Source organism: Corythoichthys intestinalis, chromosome 2 (genome assembly GCF_030265065.1).
Source record: "Corythoichthys intestinalis isolate RoL2023-P3 chromosome 2, ASM3026506v1, whole genome shotgun sequence".
Taxonomy (NCBI): Eukaryota; Metazoa; Chordata; class Actinopteri; order Syngnathiformes; family Syngnathidae; genus Corythoichthys; species Corythoichthys intestinalis.
In genome coordinates, this window is record NC_080396.1 from 74,768,717 (window position 1) to 74,788,053 (window position 19,337).

Consider the following 19,337-nt stretch of genomic DNA (forward strand, 5'->3'; position numbering starts at 1 on the left):
TTCTCATGACTGTACGTTGTAATCATTGTTGACGAAAACAACAGTACCGAAAATGAACTGCCTAGCATTGGCTGCCATTATAGTTTCAGACATTCCAATTCATTTTGACTGGATTGGATATCTAACGCCCTCAATGGCACTGAAACCAGAACATTCCCAACCAGTCCTTTGTGGGCATTTACAGGTCACCTCCTGTTCAATTTCGGGCATTTACAGGTTACTTCCTGTTGGTTTTGCATAATTCCCTATTCATTTGGGGACATTCTTGAGTCATTTTCTTTTCAGTAACCCAAAATCAACAGGAATTGACTCATAAATTGCTCAAAATGAACAGGAAGTGACCTGTAAATGCCTCAAAGTTACTCACTGCCTGGCGTTGACTGCCACTGACGGCTGTAGATGTCCAATCCGTTTGAATTGGCAGGATTGGCAGCAAATGAACGGATGTACTCTTTGACCTGTGAACTTCAGAGGCTCACAATTCTATCCTTGCTCTTTCTCAGGAGTTGAATCGACCAGACTCGCCGTCCGAGTGCGAGGGTGAAGGGGAGGGCGAGAGCTCTGATGGACGAAGTATCAACGAGGAGCTCAGCAGCGATCCTAAGGACATCGACCAGGACAACCGCAGCTCTTCCCCGAGCATCCCCAGCCCCCGTGACAACGAGAGCGACTCCGACTCTTCTGCTCAGCAGCAGCTGCTCCTGCAGAGCCAGCACCCTCCGGTCATCCAGTGTCAGCCGAGCACCTCGTCAGCCGCGCCGCTGCCACCGCCTCCCCCCGCGGCTTCGATCCCTTCGGTTTCCCCCGCGGCAGCCTCTGCATCCCTGCCGCCCCAGCCTCTCGCTCAAGCCGGCCCTGTTGCTCTTATCCCATCGGGTGCCTCCCTCCATCCTCAACGGCTTCCCTCTCCACATTCGCCCCTGACTCAAGCTCCACCCACCGGTCCTCCTGCGCCACCTCCGTCATTACCTGGGTCGCATCACGGCCCCGTACCGCACCCGCACATGCCTCACCCTCTCTCCATGCCAGCCCAGGGCTTCCCTGTCCAGTCTCAGGTCCCGCCTTTACCAATATCTGGCCAGTCACAACCAAGACCGCACAGCCCGCCCTCGCAGTCTTCTCCTCACAGCGGAGGACCGCCTCCCCGGGAGCAGCCGCTCCCACCTGCGCCCATGTCGATGCCTCACATCAAGCCTCCCCCGACCACGCCAATCTCTCAGATAGCCACTCCGCAATCCCACAAACACCAACCGCACGTGTCGGCGCCTCCGTTCCCGCAGATGCCTTCCAACTTGCCGCCTCCTCCCGCCCTCAAGCCCCTCAGCTCTCTGTCCACACACCATCCTCCGTCGGCGCACCCGCCTCCCCTTCAACTCATGCCTCAGGGGCAACAGCTTCAGCCTCCCCCGGCGCAGCCTCCGGTTCTCACCCAGTCCCAAAGCCTCCCTCCATCTTCCGGCCACCAGCCTCCTGCGGCTCCTCCACCCTCCGTAGGGGCGTCGCACCCCGCCGGCCCGCCTCAGCTACCCTTCCCCTCTCACCCTTTCAGTACCGTTCTACCTCCGACCGGACCTTCCGCGTCCTCGTCAAACTCTATGCCGGGGTTGCAACCTGCGTCTTCTTCCGTCCCGCCCTCCTCTATCTCCATGCCGCTCCCCGCCTCAGTCACTTGCGGCCTGGGCCCGGCGTTACCGCCCGTGCACATCAAGGAGGAGCCGCCGGACGAGACCGAGGAGCCGGAGAGCCCGCCTCCCCCGCCGAGGAGTCCCTCTCCCGAACCCACTGTCGTCAACACGCCGAGCCACGCCAGCCAGTCTGCGAGGTATGCTTTCCACTGCAGATTTTGAAAATGCTCACCATGTTCCTCCTTTGACTATGCTAGTGAAATTGAATATGTCCAATGTTGCCAGATTTGGGTGGTTCCCGCCAAACTGGGCTATTTTTAAAGACTTGCATTGGGCAGCTTGATTAAATTTGGGCTACTTTTGACAAAATTCTGCAGTTTTGGAAAGAAACTAATGCGAATGCTAAGCTAACGCTACGAGTATTCTACCATCTAAAAGGACAACACCAACCAAACTTCATGGTGATAGGTCTATTCTATTACACACAGCAGAAAAAAGAAAACATTATTTTCTGTAATAATACCCACCAGTGGCGTCGTTAGGCCTATTTTAGGGGGGTTTCAGAGGGCTAAAATATTCTTAAGCCCTCCTAAATAATTTCGTGTTGTTATATTGTTGTGAAATTGAATATGTCCAATGTTTCCAGATTTGGGTGGTTCCCGCCAAACTGGGCTATTTTTAAAGACTTGCATTGGGCAGCTTGATTAAATTTGGGCTACTTTTGACAAAATTCTGCAGTTTTGGAAAGAAACTAATGCGAATGCTAAGCTAACGCTATGAGTATTCTACCATCTAAAAGGACAACACCAACCAAACTTCATGGTGATAGGTCTATTCTATTACACACAGCAGGAAAAAGAAAACATTATTTTCTGTAATAATACCCACCAGTGGCGTCGTTAGGCCTATTTTAGGGGGATTTCAGAGGGCTAAAATATTCTTAAGCCCTCCTAAATAATTTCGTGTTGTTATATTGAAAAAAAAAATTCACTATGAAGTCTCCAGAAAAAAAATTGTTTGTAGACTAAAGATCTTCGTTATCTCCATCAAGGACGAAAACAACACTGGCCAACACTAAGGGAGGCCACTTTCTGGAAATACTGGCATTTATTAACGTTTTCTAATCAGAAAAAAAATATTTCGTTTGGTGTTTTTTCAATGTATTAGCCATTTGATATGATTGCAGCAACTATGAAATAATTTTGTCCCCTCCCTTATCTTTGAACACAGATTCTACAAGCATCTGGATCGTGGTTACAACTCGTGCGCAAGGACCGATTTTTACTTCACACCTTTGGCCTCGTCCAAACTGGCCAAGAAACGAGAGGAAGCTGTGGAGAAAGCCAAGCGGGAAGCGGAGCAAAAAGTGCGAGAAGAGAAGGAAAGAGAAAGGGAGAGGGAAAAGGAACGAGAAAGAGAGCGGGAACGAGAAAAGGAGGCTGAGCGAGCGGCGGTGAGTTGCTGTGCTTCTTTTTCATATTATTGGCAGAGGTAAAGGAGCCAAAAATTGGACTCGTCAATGCCAGCTGTTGTTAATGACAATTAGCATTTGCAGTTAATGTTAGCTAATACCATAAGCGGTAGCGTCCACGTTAGCTTCTACTGATCATTAGCATCTGGATAACCAACCAATAGGCGAACAGTTCAATCCAAGGCACATATAAACACTGCCTCTTCATTTTTCTCAAAAGGTGACTCAAGTAAATTAGTATCCACCCTCTGCGGTGGCCGGTCTTATGTGTGTAAATTTATTCACCTATTGGGCAGTTGACATATAAGTGCAGCAATCGACTAGCCTGTACACGACCAAGTAAATCAAAATCTACAGATAGCGTCCACTTCAGTGTCGCACTAGCTGTTAGCATCTACTTAGCATTAGCATCTATAAAACTAACCAATAGCTGAAAAGTTCCAAGGCACACATAAAGACCGCCCTTCCATTTTTCTCCAAAGGTTGATCAAGTAAATGTAATGTGATAGTACCCTCCTCAAGGGGGGGCGGTCTTATGTGTGTAGAACTACCCCTATTGGTCGATCGACATCCAAGTGCAGTGATCGACTAGATAACGCCTTGCCTGGCACAGCCAGACTATTCTCCCTTTATTTTTCAAACACTGTGAGAAATAGTCTGGAACCCAGCCCATTAATCATCCAATCAGATTCGTTTATTTGCGTGACGTGTTCTTAACGAGTAACGTCACTCTTGCGCGCCGAAAGTCATGTCTGCAACAACACAGATGGCGAACGGGAGAGCGGAGAATATGTTCCAATCCGCGGTAAAACCAGTTTTAAATTACCAAAAACACATCGAAAAAAGTCATTGACAACAGTCAACATGGCTCGCGCTAGCCATGTTGAATAAACTTCTCCATTCTCCGCTCACGCTAGTTACTTGTCGCTTTAACAACGTCGCGTCTGCCCGTCGCTAATTGGTCCACTCCGCTGTCTGTTTGCTGTGGCTTGCTCCGCCCTCGGAATTTGATCCGCTGGACGGTCGCCAGACTCAATCGCTGGAACAGCGGTGAGTCTGGTATACCAGCCAAGATAACGCCTGCCTGTACACGACCAAGTAAATCTTAAAAGTACAGAATCAACGAGTAGCCAGTGCCAGCTGTTGCAGACGACTATTAGCGTTAGCCGTTAGCAATTGTAGTTAATGTTAGCAAATACCATAAGCGGTAGCTTCCACTTCAGCATTACGCTAACTGTTAGCATCTACGTAGCATTAGCATCGTTATAACTAACCAATAGGCAAACAGTTCAATCAACAGCACACATAAAGATTGCCCATTCATTTTTCTCAAAAGGTTACTCAAGTAACTTTAACACGTTAGTACCCACCTTTAGGGGGACCGGTTTTATGTGTGTCGAACTATTCACCTTTTGGTCAGTTGATAACACCTGCCTGTACACGACAAAGTAAAACAAAAAAGACAGCATCAACGAGTAGCCTGTTGCAGACGAAGATTAGTGTTAGCAGTTATCATAAGTGGTAGCGCTAGCCCTTAGCATCTAGGTAGCAGTCGCGTCTACAAACCAACTATTAAGCGAAAAGTTCAATCCAAGGCACGCATAAAAAATCAAAAAGTTTCTCAAGTAAACGTAGCACAATGCTATGCACAGGAAAAAAAATTGTAAACTGATGGGCGCTCTCCCCTCACAGAAAGCCTCAGCTTCAGCCCACGAGAGCAGAATGGGTGAACCTCAGATGGCTGGTCCCGCCCACATGCGTCCCCCCTTCGACGGACCCCCCACCACCATTGCGGCCGTGCCTCCATACATCGGGCCCGACACTCCTGCCCTGCGCACCCTCAGCGAATACGCCCGACCCCACGTCATGTCCCCCACCAATCGAAACCACCCCTTCTTCGTGTCCCTCAACCCTGCCGACCCGCTGCTGGCCTACCACATGCCGGGCCTGTACAACGCCGACCCGGCCATGCGGGAGCGAGAGCTACGGGAGCGGGAGATGCGCGAGAGGGAAATTCGCGAGAGGGAGCTTCGGGAAAGGATGAAACCCGGTTTTGAGGTCAAACCCCCTGAAATGGACGCCCTCCACCCTTCGGCGAACCCCATGGAGCACTTTGCCCGGCACGGGGCCATCACGTTGCCCCCCATGGCCGGCCCTCACCCCTTCGCCTCCTTCCACCCGGGCTTGAACCCGTTAGAGCGCGAGCGGCTGGCCCTCGCCGGGCCCCAGCTGCGACCGGACATGAGCTACCCGGAGAGGCTGGCGGCGGAAAGACTCCACGCCGAGAGGATGGCCACGGTGGCCAACGACCCCATCGCCAGGCTCCAGATGTTCAACGTCACGCCTCACCACCACCAGCACTCGCACATCCACTCCCATCTGCACCTGCACCAGCAAGACCCCCTTCACCAAGGTAAAAGACAAACCAACTTATACGTAAACATAACACAGTATTGACAAAAAGTTTGCCGTATCCAACTACCGCAGCTGACTGAGCGTACCAACAGTCTCAATAACAGAGGGGTGTCCCAGCAACGAGCACAAACGTAGCACAAACAAATGGCATCCTTTCAGGTCCATTTTGCAGTAAATGGGGGGCTGCGAGTCACGTCATCACTCGAAATTAATATCTCAAGCTACATTTGCGCTAGTTGTTGGGACACCCCTCTGTTTTTGAGAGAGTTGTATGAATTACTATTGAATTGAAAAGGCTTTCAAAATAAGTGCTGGTTCATACATACAAAATAAGAATACACATACACATTGTACAGCGTTAACATTGCTACATTGAGGCTAATGTAACACAATGTATACGAACACCTGTTTTGAATCCATGGCACTCTTCTCCAAATCCAGTTGCTACATTGAGGCTAATGGCGGAAGACAATGTATACTTAGCCCTTTAGCCTGTTTTGAACCCATGACAGTCTTCTCCAAAGCGTAATCTTTGCATACAAAATAAAACACAAACACATTGTACAGCGTTAGCATTGCTACATTGAGGCTAATGGCAAAAGACAATGTATGCTCACTCACCCCTTTAGCTTGGTTTGAACCTATAGCAGTCTCTAAATGCAATCTTTGCATACAAAATGAAACACAAACACATTGTACAGCATTAGCATTGCTACATTGATCTTGACACATTCATCTTTGACATACTGTACAAAATAAAACACATACACATTTTAAAGTGTTAGCATTGCTACAATGAGGCTAATGTAAGACAATGTATATTAGCCTCTTTATTCTGTTTCGAACCCATGGCAGTCTTGTCCAGAGTGCAATCTTCGCACACAAAATAAAACATACACATTGCACAGCGTTAGCATTGCTACATTGAGGCTAGTGGCCAAAGACCCTGCATACTGACCCCTTTATCCTGTTTTGAACCCATTGCAGTCTTCTCCAAAGGCAATCTTCGCGAACAAAATAAAACATAAACACATTGTACAGTGTTAGCATTGCTACATTGATCTTGACACATTCATCTTCGACTTACAAAATAAAACACAAACATTGCACAGCGTTAGCATTGCTACATTGAGGCTAATGGCAGAAGACAATGTATACTCACTCACCCCTTGAGCCTGTTTTGAACCCATGGCAGTCTTCTCCAAACGGAATCTTCACATACAAAATAAAACATAAACATATTGTAAAGCATCACCATTGCTACATTGATCTTGACACAAATAATCTTCGACATATAAAATAAAAAACACATTGTAAAGCGTTAGCATTGCTACATTATGAGGGGCCGTACAAGACATTTTTCATTCTGGCCCTCTCACACACATACATTCTCCTTTCACATACATATATATTCACTCTCACACACATACATTCTCCTCTCACATGCATACATTCTCCTTTCACATCCATACATTTTTACTTTCACATTCATACATTTTTACTTTCACATTTATACATTTTTACTTTCACATTTATACATTTTCACTCTCACATTCATACATTTTTACTTTCACATTCATACATTTTCACCCTCACATTCATACATTTTCACTCTCACATTCATACATTTTTACTTTCACATTTATACATTTTCACTCTCACATTCATACATTTTCACTCTCATATGCATACATTTTCACTCTCATATGCATACATTTTCACTCTCACATTCATACATTTTTACTTTCACATTTATACATTTTTACTTTCACATTTATACATTTTCACTCTCACATTCATACATTTTTACTTTTACATTTATACATTTTCACTCTTACATTCATACATTTTTACTTTCACATTTATACATTTTTACTTTCACGTTTATACATTTTCTCTCTCACGTTTATACATTTTCACTCTTATATTCATACATGTTTACTCTCACATTCACACATTTTTAGTCTGTGAAATGTATGTTTGTATAAATAAAATATATGTGTATAAGAGTGAATATATATGTATGTGAGGAAAGTATGTATGAACGTGAGAGGAGAATGTATGTATGTATGAGTGAAAGTATAGTGAAAACGGAAGGAGTCTAGTTGAAACGGAAGCCAGCTCTGATTGGCTAGCTCTGACTGGTAAGCTCTGATTGGCTGAGAACCTGACGCGGGTTACTGTTCATAAAATAACAAGGAAGAGGACGCACAATCACTTTGGCAAGCAGTTGGACTTTTGCAAAACATTTTGTCGACGCCCAGAAACTAACTTCTTTGGCTTCCTGTCTCGAGCGGCGGCAAAGGACACAATCAACTGCACCCAACAGTGCTAATTATGACGCAGTTGAAAGTGAAATGAGAGACGTTTTTAGACCGAGCAACTCTCGAACCTCTTCAACTGTCCAAGCGGGAGCTAATATGACCCGCTCCCAGACTACTGCGGTCAAGCCACCCTCCACTCGTAAAAACGAAGTCAAGCTACCCGCCCCTCATTTGGATCATTGTTTGCATTGTGTGCATTATGGTACTGCAACGCGCTGGCTTCATAATGGAACGCGGTGGCTTCACAGCGCTAGTCCCTTTATTGAAAAAAATAAATATGAATGAATAAAAAACAGGAAGCCATCCAAGAACGGGTCCACTTGAGAGAGGCACTCGAGCACCCCGAGACCCAAACTAAAGTATTATGATATAAAAAAATTTTTTGGAATTCCGAGTAATACTACTTAGAAAATTGCTAGATATTTCTGTCATTTACCCTTATTTCAAATTTTAATTTAAAAATATCTGGCTGATATCCCGGGACGGGTCCACTTCTGAGGTATACTAGACGACCCTAAGACTCGAACTAAAGTACTCTGATAAAATTCGGATGTATCATTTCAAAATAAAAGTACTTTGAAAATTGCCCATTTTTGCTGTCATTTCGCCCGATTTCAAAAACTGATTTTAAAAAAATGTGGTTGATATCCTGGGACGGTTCCACTTCTGAGGTATACTAGACTACCCCAAGTATTGAATTAAAGTACTCTGATAAAATTCTGATGCATTATTTCAAAATAAAAGTACTTTGAAAATTGCCGATTTTAGCTGTCATTTCGCCTGATTTCAAAAATTGATTTTAAAAAATCTGGCTGATATTCCGGGACGGTTCCACTTCTGGGGTATACTAGACTACCCCAAGTATTGAACTAAAATACTCTGATAAAATTCTGATGTATTATTTCAAAATAAAAGTACTTTGAAAAATAAACGTTAAAGTAAAAATGTATAAATGTGAAAGTAAAAATGTATGAATGTGAAAGTAAAAATGTATGAATGTGAGAGTGAAAATGTATAAATGTAAAAGTAAAAATGTATGAATGTGAGAGTGAAAATGTATAAATGTGAAAGTAAAAATGTATGAATGTGAAAGTAAAAATGTATGAATGTGAGAGTGAAAATGTATGAATGTGAGAGTGAAAATGTATGAATGTGAAAGTAAAAATGTATGGATGTGAGAGTGAAAATGTATGGATGTGAGAGTGAAAATGTATGAATGTGAGAGTGAAAATGTATGAATGTGAAAGTAAAAATGTATGGATGTGAAAGGAGAATGTATGTGTGTGAGAGTGAATATATATGTATGTGAAAGGAGAATGTATGTGTGTGAGAGGGCCAGAATGAAAAATGTCTTGTACAGCCCCTCATACTACATTGAGGCCAATTGCGAAAGACATTGTATACCAACCCCTTTAACCTGTTTTGAACCCCTGGCAGTCTTCTCCAAACGCAATCTTCGCATACTAAATAAAACACAAACACATTGTAAAGCATCAGCATTGCTACATTGATATTGACACAAATAATCTTCAACGTACAAAATAAAACACACATTGTACATCAATGTACATTAGCATTGCTACATTGAGGCTAATGGCAAAAGACAATGTATACTAACCACTTTGGTCTGCTACGAACCAATGGTAGTCTTCTTCAAAATGCAATCTTGGAGGTTAAAAGTTGACACTATAAACAGGGAAACAAAGTGAAAAATAGAAAATAACGTACAACTGACACCACTTCTTTACGAAGTCTAAAGCTTACGGTTCGCAGCTTAGCACGCGCGCTCAGTATCGTCTCTTTATCGTTACGATATTAGTGATTTTACACATTTACAGAGTGCATTCTCATGAGATTGAATGATTTTGATGACATTATGACATGTATTTTTTTCCACACTTGTGATTAATAATGTTAATAATTAGTTTTGAGATGTTTTGCTTTTCAAAATCATTGTGACTACTGTTTAGTCAAGTAAAAACCTGAAATTTGGATATTTCATTTGACATTGTGAGGTGATGTCAGGCTTTTGTTTACATGACAAATTGTTTTTTTAAGCTGTTTAGTTGTGTTTTGCTAGTAAGGCTGCCACAGTTAATCAACAACTATATAATCACAGAATCGCTGAGAGACTCTGTTGACCGCAGAATTGTCTAAATACTTTTTTTGGCCTCTTTTTTTTAACTTATGGATTAAAAAAGGAATATTTTTTAAAAATCGTCATTTTAAATAGTTTGTGGCTTGTCATTTATATAGTTAATGGCTTTAAAAAGTAATACAGCAAATAGTAAGTCGGAGAGTAACATCATGCATAAATCTCAATTTGGCAAAAATATGATAAAGGCAGTAATGCTGTTAGGCCAACGATAGGCTAAATGAAGCGTTTTTTTTTTTGTTAGTCCAACTGATTGATCACCAATTATTTTTGTGATTAGTCAACTATAAAAATCCTCATTTGTGGCAGCCCTACTGGGTGATTCTCAGAAAAGCTATGCATTATGGTAATGGATATTTACCAAAGCTAGCTTAAAACAGCTGAATGCTACAATGACTCAGTATTTTTTTTCCATCAACAGTTTGAGTCCTAATATTTTATTTACAGTACAATATTGTTTAAAAATGTTATATTGTACATTATGGTTATGATCATTTATGGTACGTGGGGACGTAGCCATATAAAGTTAGCTATTAACAATGTCACGATATATTAAAAACTGTGATCATGACGGGACCATGAACACAGTGCATTTGTAAGTAAGCACTAGATTTTCCTGAAATATTTTTTAATATATAGAATAGAAAGCCTTCCTTGAGTACAATATAGTATAATACAGCCTTTACTTAGTACGACAAGATTTAAAGTAGGGCTGCAGCTATTGATTATTTTAGTAGTCGATTAATCTATCAACTAGTTTGTTCGAATAATCGAGTAATCGGATCAGGAACATTTAATGCATTGCAGAATAAACTACGAAGGCTTGCTAAGATTGCACTTTCAAAATAGAATTCCCGAGTGTTTCTTCAAAATATGCCGAATTGCACTTTCTTTAAAATGAACTTAAAATACCTAAACATAGCCTCAAATGGTATAGAAAAAAAAAATGAGGTTCTAAATACAACAAAAGAACAATTACCTAACTTGCATAGCAAACGTCCGCTAGCTTAAATGCTATAAAATGCTAACATTTCTTAACAATGCTTTCAACAAATTGTTCAATCAAATATTCACACAAAAAATGGCTACATATACCTATAAATTAAATTAAAAATGCATTAAAAAACATTAACCCAAACAAAATCTTATGTTGGTCCTAACAGGGAGCAGCTGGATTCAGCCATGTTAAATGAGTTATGTCATATTCACTGTTGCCACTACAGGGCAGTGTATCCACCCAAATCAATAAAACTAAATGCACTTTCAAAACTAACCATTACAACACCACTCTAATTAAGCGAGTACTCAAAGCAGCAAAATTTGATTCAAAGCTTTTTTCTAATAAAATTACTCGAGTTAATCGATTAATCGTTGCAGCACTAATTTAAATCTTCGCCATAACATCAACCACATTAAACAAAGTGTACACAGATTGGGAGTAAAGTGAATAAGTGCCTAGCAGCAAGTAGTGATGTCGTGCTAATATAAAAGTACGTATATGACAATTTACAGTACTCAGACTAGGAGGCAGACTAATGACTTGATATAATAGATATTGTCGTAATAGTGCAAAAACGCTATTGTAGCGGTGCAAATATTGCATATGCAGTACCCAGATGTCAGCGAACATATTACTTGGTGACATGCTTGTGACAATGTTGTGGCATTAGTTGTACAGTGACAGTGACATTTCAGTGCAAACTTGAGTATGGTGACAGCTCTTGGAAAGAAAATGTAACCATTATATTTCATCAGAATCTGATAAATTATGTCCGTTAGCTTAGCTTCATGAGAATCACCCACTTCCTATGAAAGATAAGATTTAGTAAGGGTGAAGAACAATAGTAATGCTTTGATGTTGATGATCCACTGTACCCTGAACGTAAGACTCTGACACCCAGCAGGCGGTGGTGAATGTCTTGTGTGTCCTCCAGGTTCCGGGGCCCACCCCCTGGCCGTAGACCCCCTGGCGGCCGGACCGCACCTGGCCCGCTTCCCTTACCCGCCCGGCGCCATCCCCAACCCGCTCCTCGGCCAGCCGCCGCACGAACACGAGATGCTGCGCCACCCGGTATTCGGTAAGCAATCTTTGTCTTTTGGACAAAAATACTTTTTCGTCTTTGTCATATTTTTTTAGTTGATGATTATTTGTAAGTTTTTATCTGAAAATTTTGCACAGGTTTTAGCTTCACTTATTTAAGCAAAGAAGTCAGTCTCAATATTTACATTCCTTTATGAACAACCCACTCACGCATTTCATGCATTCGACAAATATTTACAATGACAGAGCTACTCAAAAAAAGGTACCCATAAGCCTTTGCGACTGCGAACGCACCAATAGGAGTGTCATGTTGCTACGCTATTGCAATACGCTCACAATGCTACAGTATGTTCACAATGTTTTTTAGGGTGCTGTATTTTCCTGAAAAAAAAACATTTTCAATTTAAAAAATAAATACAAATTAATTACTGGGTTTTTTTTTTAATTAATACATGTAGTTTTAAAGAAAGTATAAAAAGTTTTTTTTTTTAATATATTTAAAATATTTTTGGAAACAAGAAACTGCAATTTCTGGAGAAAGTACTATGGGGCTTTGCTGTGGGTAGAGCGATCTTAGCCCCGCCCATTTCGGGAACAATATAAGGTCACTTCCTGTTGATTTGTGGACATTTCGGGGACATGTCCAGGTCATTTTGGGACATTTGGGGGACATGTCCTGGTCATATCAGGTCATTTGGGGACATTTAGGGGGACATGTCCTGGTCATATCAGGTCATTTTGGGACATTTGGGGGACATGTCCTTGTCATATTGGGTCATTTGGGGACATGTCCTGGTCAGATTAGGTCATTTTGGAGACATGTCCTGGTCAGATTAGGTCATTTTGGGGACATGTCCTGGTCATATAAGGTCATTTAGGGATATTCTTGGGGACATTCCCTGGTCATATCAGGTCATTTGGGGGACGTGTCCTGGTCATGTCAGGTCATTTGGGGAAATCTGGGCGGCGTGTCCTGGTCATATCCGTTCATTTGGGGACATCTGGGGGACCTGTCCTGGTCATGTCAGATCACTTCCTGTTTATTATGGAGCATTTCTGGGTTACTGCCTGTTGATTTTTTTGTCCCTTCCTGTTGATTTCGGGTAACTGAACAGGAAGTGACCTGGGAATGTCCCGAAATCAATAGGAAGTGACCTGTAAATGCCCACAAATTGGCCAGTAAGGGACACTTGCTCATTCACACCCTCGCAATGAAACTGAGTTGGATGTCTAGCGCCATCAATGGCAGCCAAAGAGATTGTATGTTTGCAGCATTTATTTAGGAGGCGATTTATGGTCATTTCCAGTTTATTTTGGGGCATTTCTGGGTCACTTCCTGCTGATTAAAGAGTATTTACAAGTCACTTCCTGTTGATTTTGGGTTACTGAACAGGAAGTGACCTCAGAATGTCTCAAAATGAATGGGAAGCCACTCAAAATCAATAGGAAGTGACCTGTAAATGCTCCTAAAATTAAAAGGAAGTGACCCATTTTCATTCCAGTAAAAATAAATTGGACGTCTAGCGCCATCACTGGAAGCCAATGAGTTACCGTGGACACTATTCTAGTGGAAGATTTTGTTAACAACCTGTTGGTTCATTTTTAAACAGTTTTGAATGTCTTGAAGTGATGAAAATAGCCATCTAACCATAAGCCTTTGCGCAGGAGCCCCTTACCCACGGGAGCTGCCCGGAGGTCTGCCGCCGCCCATGTCGGCGGCCCACCAGCTGCAGGCCATGCACGCCCAGTCGGCCGAACTCCAGAGGCTGGCCATGGAGCAGCAGTGGCTGCACGGGCACCATCACATGCACGGAGGCCCGCTTCCTGGTCAGGAGGACTACTACAGGTCAGATTGCCACTAGCTTCTAGGCATTTCTTCCCAGCCAAAATTATTTGACTCATCCACACTGTTCACATACCAAAATGACCGGAATTCTCAGACGCTTTCGTTTGATCTAAAAAATGACTGTTCGCCCAAAAATGTGAGTTTTTATAAGAAAAAGTAACATTTCAAAACGCTACTTGTCCTACAATTCTTGTCCAAATCACATCATTTACACATGAAAGTTTCAGGATATTGAGGCGCACCCCGAACTGCCCTCAAATGAACAGGATATGAACCACTATCAACAGATAGTGAACCTGAAATGCACCGAAATCAACAGGAAGTGACCAGAATTCAACAGGAGGTGACCCGTTATCAATTGGAAACACATCGAAATGTCCGCGGATCAACAGGAAGTGACCTGATGTCAACTGACCCTGAAATGCCGGCAAATCCACAGGGAGTGACCTGTTATCAACTGTAAACACCCTGAAATGTTAACAGGGTTAACAGGGAATGACCCGACATCAAGAGGAAGTGACCCCGAAATGCTCCCAAATCATTAGAATGTGATACGATAACAACAGGAAGTGACCCATTATCAACTGGAAACACCCCGAAATGCCCCCAAATCAACAGGGACTGACCCGTTATCAACTGTAAACACACTGAAATGCCCCCGAGTCAACAGAAAATGACCCGACATCAAGAGGAAGTGACCCCGAAACGCTCCCAAATCAATAGGATGTGATCCGATAACAACAGGAAGTAACCCAATATCAACTAGAAAATACCTGAAATGCCCCCATATCAACAGGAAGTGACCAGTTATCAACTGGAAATACCTGAAATGCCCCCATATCAACAGGAAGTGACCCGTTATCAACTGGAAACAAATGATATGAATGAAAAACAATGATAATATATATATTTTTTTTATCCCCATTCAGTTTTGTTTTGTTTTCATTGTAAGCAAAATAAATGAAGATATAATTACCATTATCATTATTTTCTGGGAGAAATTGAGCATTATCTGACAGAACTGCAGGGGTGCCAACACTTTTGGCCAGCACTGTACTTATTTTTCTCACTGTATAACATTCAGATAAACAGCAAATCACTCTTGTTCTTTCTTATACCAAACAAAATATTCCGTTTAATACACAACTGCGCCAGGTTTCGTCAATCCACGACATGATTTTTGCTCAAAGTATAAAATGACAGTGTCGCAACTTAGCACATTAAGCTAACGTTAGCAGCCGAGTAAAATAGCTAGCAAGTGTGAACTGGCTCGTAGTGAGAAAGATGAATTAGCTTAGCGTTAACAGTAACACATTCCTCATATTCTTTTTTTATAAATTAGTGGAATAAAATTATTAAAAAATGTTTACGTTCTATTTGTTGTTCTTACATATTTTGTGCTCTTTTGTCATGTGGGTTACAGTATCGTGAGCTAAAGTGTATCGTCCCAAAACAACACAAGAAGCTCTAACTCGTCTTTTTTTGTGTGTGTTGCAGCCGACTGAAGAAAGAAAGCGACAAGCAGCTGTAACGGGCCGAGGGAGGCGTCAGGAAGTTGTGAAGAACTCGAAAAGGCCAAGGGGATCCAAATTCTTCGTTTTCAAAAGGCTTTATTTTCTTCTTTCTTTGGTATATAGCCAGTAAAAGTGACACGACATCCCGAAGACTCCTGCATGACAAGCTGTCCTGACATTTTTTTTGTAGGTGCTAGAACAAGACACACTGTGCTTATCCAAAAACAAAACGCGGCCGCTGACGGGAAAAAAAAAAAAACAAGTGCTATCTTAAATTCAACCTTTATTTTAATACGTCGCTGGAGCTTTTTCAGAAGAGCTGCCGCATGGATTTTTTTTTTCTTTTTGAATTTGTAAATAGTATATATAAACATATAATGATTATAATTATTATTATTACTAGGTGTGGACAAACAAGTTGTTTCAAAACTCCGCTGCAGTTTGTGTTGACGCGTTACCCCTTGTTTCAGAGGGGAGCACCATGGCATTATGCTTATGATTTGAGCCATTTGAGTTGTGACCTTAGTCTGACATCGCCGTGTTAGATTTAGCCCCACCCACGTAGCCCATGTGATGACCCGGCCCGCCCCCGAACCCAACCCGTCGCTCTCCTGCTCATCGCACATCAGCTTTTTCAGAACGCGGCGTGTCTGCTTCATGACTTGAAGCATTTTGAAGCTTCACTCGACCGCGACCAAACACATTTGCACCGAAATTGTTTTTTATGCTTCCGTTGACGTTTTTATTTTGGTCAAAAACATATAAAGTGAACTTTTAACCCGCCACTCCCGCTCATCCCACACCGGCTTTTTCAAAACATGGGGTGTCTGCTTCGTGACTTGAAACATTTTGAAGCTTCATTTGACCATGACCAAACACGTTTGCACCAAATTGGCTTTTTATCCTTCCGGTGACGTCGTTATTTTGGCCAAACACATATTAAGTGAACTTTTTACCTGTTGCACCTGCTCATCCCACAGAACGTGGCGTGTCTGCTTCGTGACTTGAAACAGTTTGAAGCTTCACTCAGCCGCGACCAAACACATTTTCACCGAAGTTGTTTTTTATCCTTCTGTTAACTGCGTTATTTTAGCCCAAAAAAAATATACAGTGAACTTTTACTCTCTTTTAAACTGTCACTCTCACTCGTCCCACATCGGCTTTTTCAGAACCCAGCATGTCGGCTTTGCGACTTGAAACATTTTGAAGCTTCACTTGACTGTAATCAAATGCATTTGCACTGAAATGGCTTTTTATCCTTCTGTTGACGTGGTTATTTAGCCCAAAAACATAAAAAGTTAACTTTTAACCCGTCGTTCGTGCTCATCGCACACCAGCTTTTTTCCAAAACGCAACGTGTCGGCTTCATGACTTGAAACATTAGGAAGCTTCACTCGGTCATGCCCAAGCGCATTTGTACCGAAAGTGATTTTTGTCTTTCTGATGATACCGTTATTTTGGCCAAAAACATATAAAGTGAACTTTTAACCTGACACTAGCCACGTTTACATGCTGACTTTTATTCATACCGATTCAAATCATTCCGAATGGAAATTTCTCATCAGCTTTTTACATGTCACTTCATCTATTCCGATCCAGCGTTTACATGTGACTGCCTTTATTCCGAAAGGACGTTTGACAACTGCCGTCTTACATGCGCAGATTAATCAAAACAAAGCGTCACGTTGCAAAACATGGAGATCGATAGTCAGATCAGCTGCTGTTTTAACTTTTCGAGTGGAAACAAAACTTCAGAATGATAAGCCGTTCATTTAAAAAGTTGTGTGGGTGCGCTGTGCGTGTGCTTGGAAGCCATGTTGCAAGTGACGTTACTTACGTCACCGAGTGACGTCACCACGTCAGTACGGAGCATGCGCAGAAAGAACGCAACCAGACACCATTCGGCTTCCCTGTTTACATGATATAATTTTACTTCTAATCGGTTTGGGAAAAGGAATATTCCACCCCTGTGAATCGGAATGAAATTCCATTCGGTTTAGGCCTGTTCATTCCGAATGAGGTGTTTATATGGAACACATTTATTCGGTTTGAACAAATATTCCGATTGTAATTGGAATATTTGGCTCCATGTAAACGTGGCAACTCCCGCTCAATCCTATATCAGCTTTTTCAGAACGCAGTGTGTCGGTTTTGTGACTTGAACCATTTTGAAGCTTCACTAGACCACGACCAAATGCATTTTCTCTAAAATGGCTTTTTAATCTTTCTGTTGACATCATTATTCAGCCCGAAAACATATAAAGTGAACTTTTAACCCGTCGCTCCCACTCATCTCACACCAGCTTTATCAGAACGTTGCATGTCAGCTTTGTGACTTGAAACATTTTGAAGCTTCACTTGACCATGACCATTCACGTTTGTACCAAATTGGCTTTTTATCTTTCCGTTGATGTCGTTATTTTGGCCAAAAACATGTCAAGTGAACTTTTAATCTGTCTCTCCCACTCATCCCACGTTAGCTTCTTCAGAACGCGTCGTGTCAGCTTTGCAACTTGAAACATTTTGAAGCTTCACTCGATCACGCCCAAACGCAATTGTACCGAAATTGCTTTTTATCCTTCCGTTGACATCGTTATTTAGCCCAAAAACATATAAAGTGACATTTGAACCTGTCACTCCCACTCATCCCATAAAAGCCTTTTCAGAACTTATCATGTCGGCATTGTGACTTTTGAAGCATTTTCAAGCTTCACTTAACCACAACCAAACACGTTTGCATCGAAATGGCTTTTCATCCTTTCGCTGACATCATTATTTCGGCCAAAAACATTTCAAATGAAATTTTAACCCATCGCGCTCACTCATCCGACATCAGCGTTTTCAGAACGTGGCGTGTCGGCTTTGTGAGTTGAAACATTTTGAAGCTTCAATTGACTGCAACCAGACATGTTTCATGACTTTTTATCCTTCCGTTAACTTTGTTATGTTGGCCAAAAATATATCGAGTAAAAATTTAACCTGTCACTCCAACTCATTCCACACTAGCCTTTTCAGAACGTAGTGTCTTTGCGACTTGAACCATTTTGAAGCTTCACTTGACCACGACTAAACTCGTTTGCGCCCAAATGGCTTTTTATCATTTTTGTTGACTTCATTATTTAGGCCAAAAACATATAAAGTGAACTCTTACCGTGTTTGGTTTTATTGTTTTTCTATCAATTTGGACAGTTTTTTTGATTCATGTTTTTAAACTCGACGCACAAAGACTGTGGACTTGTTACGGATCTCGACAACACTGTGGCTTATTCGTTTTTGGAATCGTTTTGTTTTTTTGCCAAATGAAGAAACTGTACTCGCATTCATACTTACTCGGAGCACTATTTTTTCGTCGTTGTCGTTTTTGCGAGCGGGCGGTCTATTTTGACGCACTCTTCATCCTCCCGACCCGAACCCGATCGTCTTCCTTCGCCTTTTTGTGTCTCCAAACCCTTCGGTGTTCAGTGTTGTCAATGGTTTAGCTTCTGGTTTTCAAAGCGGCAGCAGCAGAATGTCCGTTCTGACTGCCGAGATTTCTATATATCTTGAAGCTTATTGTATATATGAGTAGTCGCCATGGGATGACACAATGTAAACAAAAAGTAGAAGAAAAAATTGTGAGTCCTGTGTTCTCTCCATTTGAGTATTTTGTAATTTTTTTGAAAAATTTGTGGAAATAAAATAAACGACTAAGTTACACCACAAAGTCACATGAGTTGGTATTTTTTGTTAGAAAAATACATTTTTTTGATTGAATAATAGTCAATTCCCCAAGTTTTTTTCTTAAATACACTCAATTTCAAGAGGAGCAAAGAACATCACTAAAAGCTTTTTCGACGACATTTTCCCGAGTGTGACGACAGCAGCCATCGTCCAATCAGCAGCCGTATTTTCTCCCTTTGGAACAGGGCTGGATTGGATCTTTCCCATGTTGATATGGGGAATACAG

The 19,337-nt window shown here is 42.0% G+C and overlaps 1 protein-coding gene across 5 annotated transcripts in view; it reads left to right on the plus strand.

Annotated features, from left to right (window-relative positions):
- The window catches only part of rerea (arginine-glutamic acid dipeptide (RE) repeats a), a 403,494-nt gene extending 384,397 nt beyond the window's left edge, over positions 1-19,097 (plus strand). For 4 of the 5 annotated variants that reach the window (XM_057829516.1, XM_057829515.1, XM_057829517.1 and 1 more), the window contains 6 exons: positions 504-1,822; positions 2,856-3,078; positions 4,789-5,509; positions 11,895-12,068; positions 13,697-13,877; positions 15,375-19,097. In XM_057829516.1, coding sequence (XP_057685499.1) covers positions 504-1,822; positions 2,856-3,078; positions 4,789-5,509; positions 11,895-12,068; positions 13,697-13,877; positions 15,375-15,408 — 2,652 coding nt within the window. In that variant the 3' untranslated portion in view covers positions 15,409-19,097. The remainder of the gene's footprint in view (positions 1-503; positions 1,823-2,855; positions 3,079-4,788; positions 5,510-11,894; positions 12,069-13,696; positions 13,878-15,374) is intronic. The other variant, XM_057829518.1, reaches the window with a different exon arrangement.
- Positions 19,098-19,337: the final 240 nt, after the last annotated feature.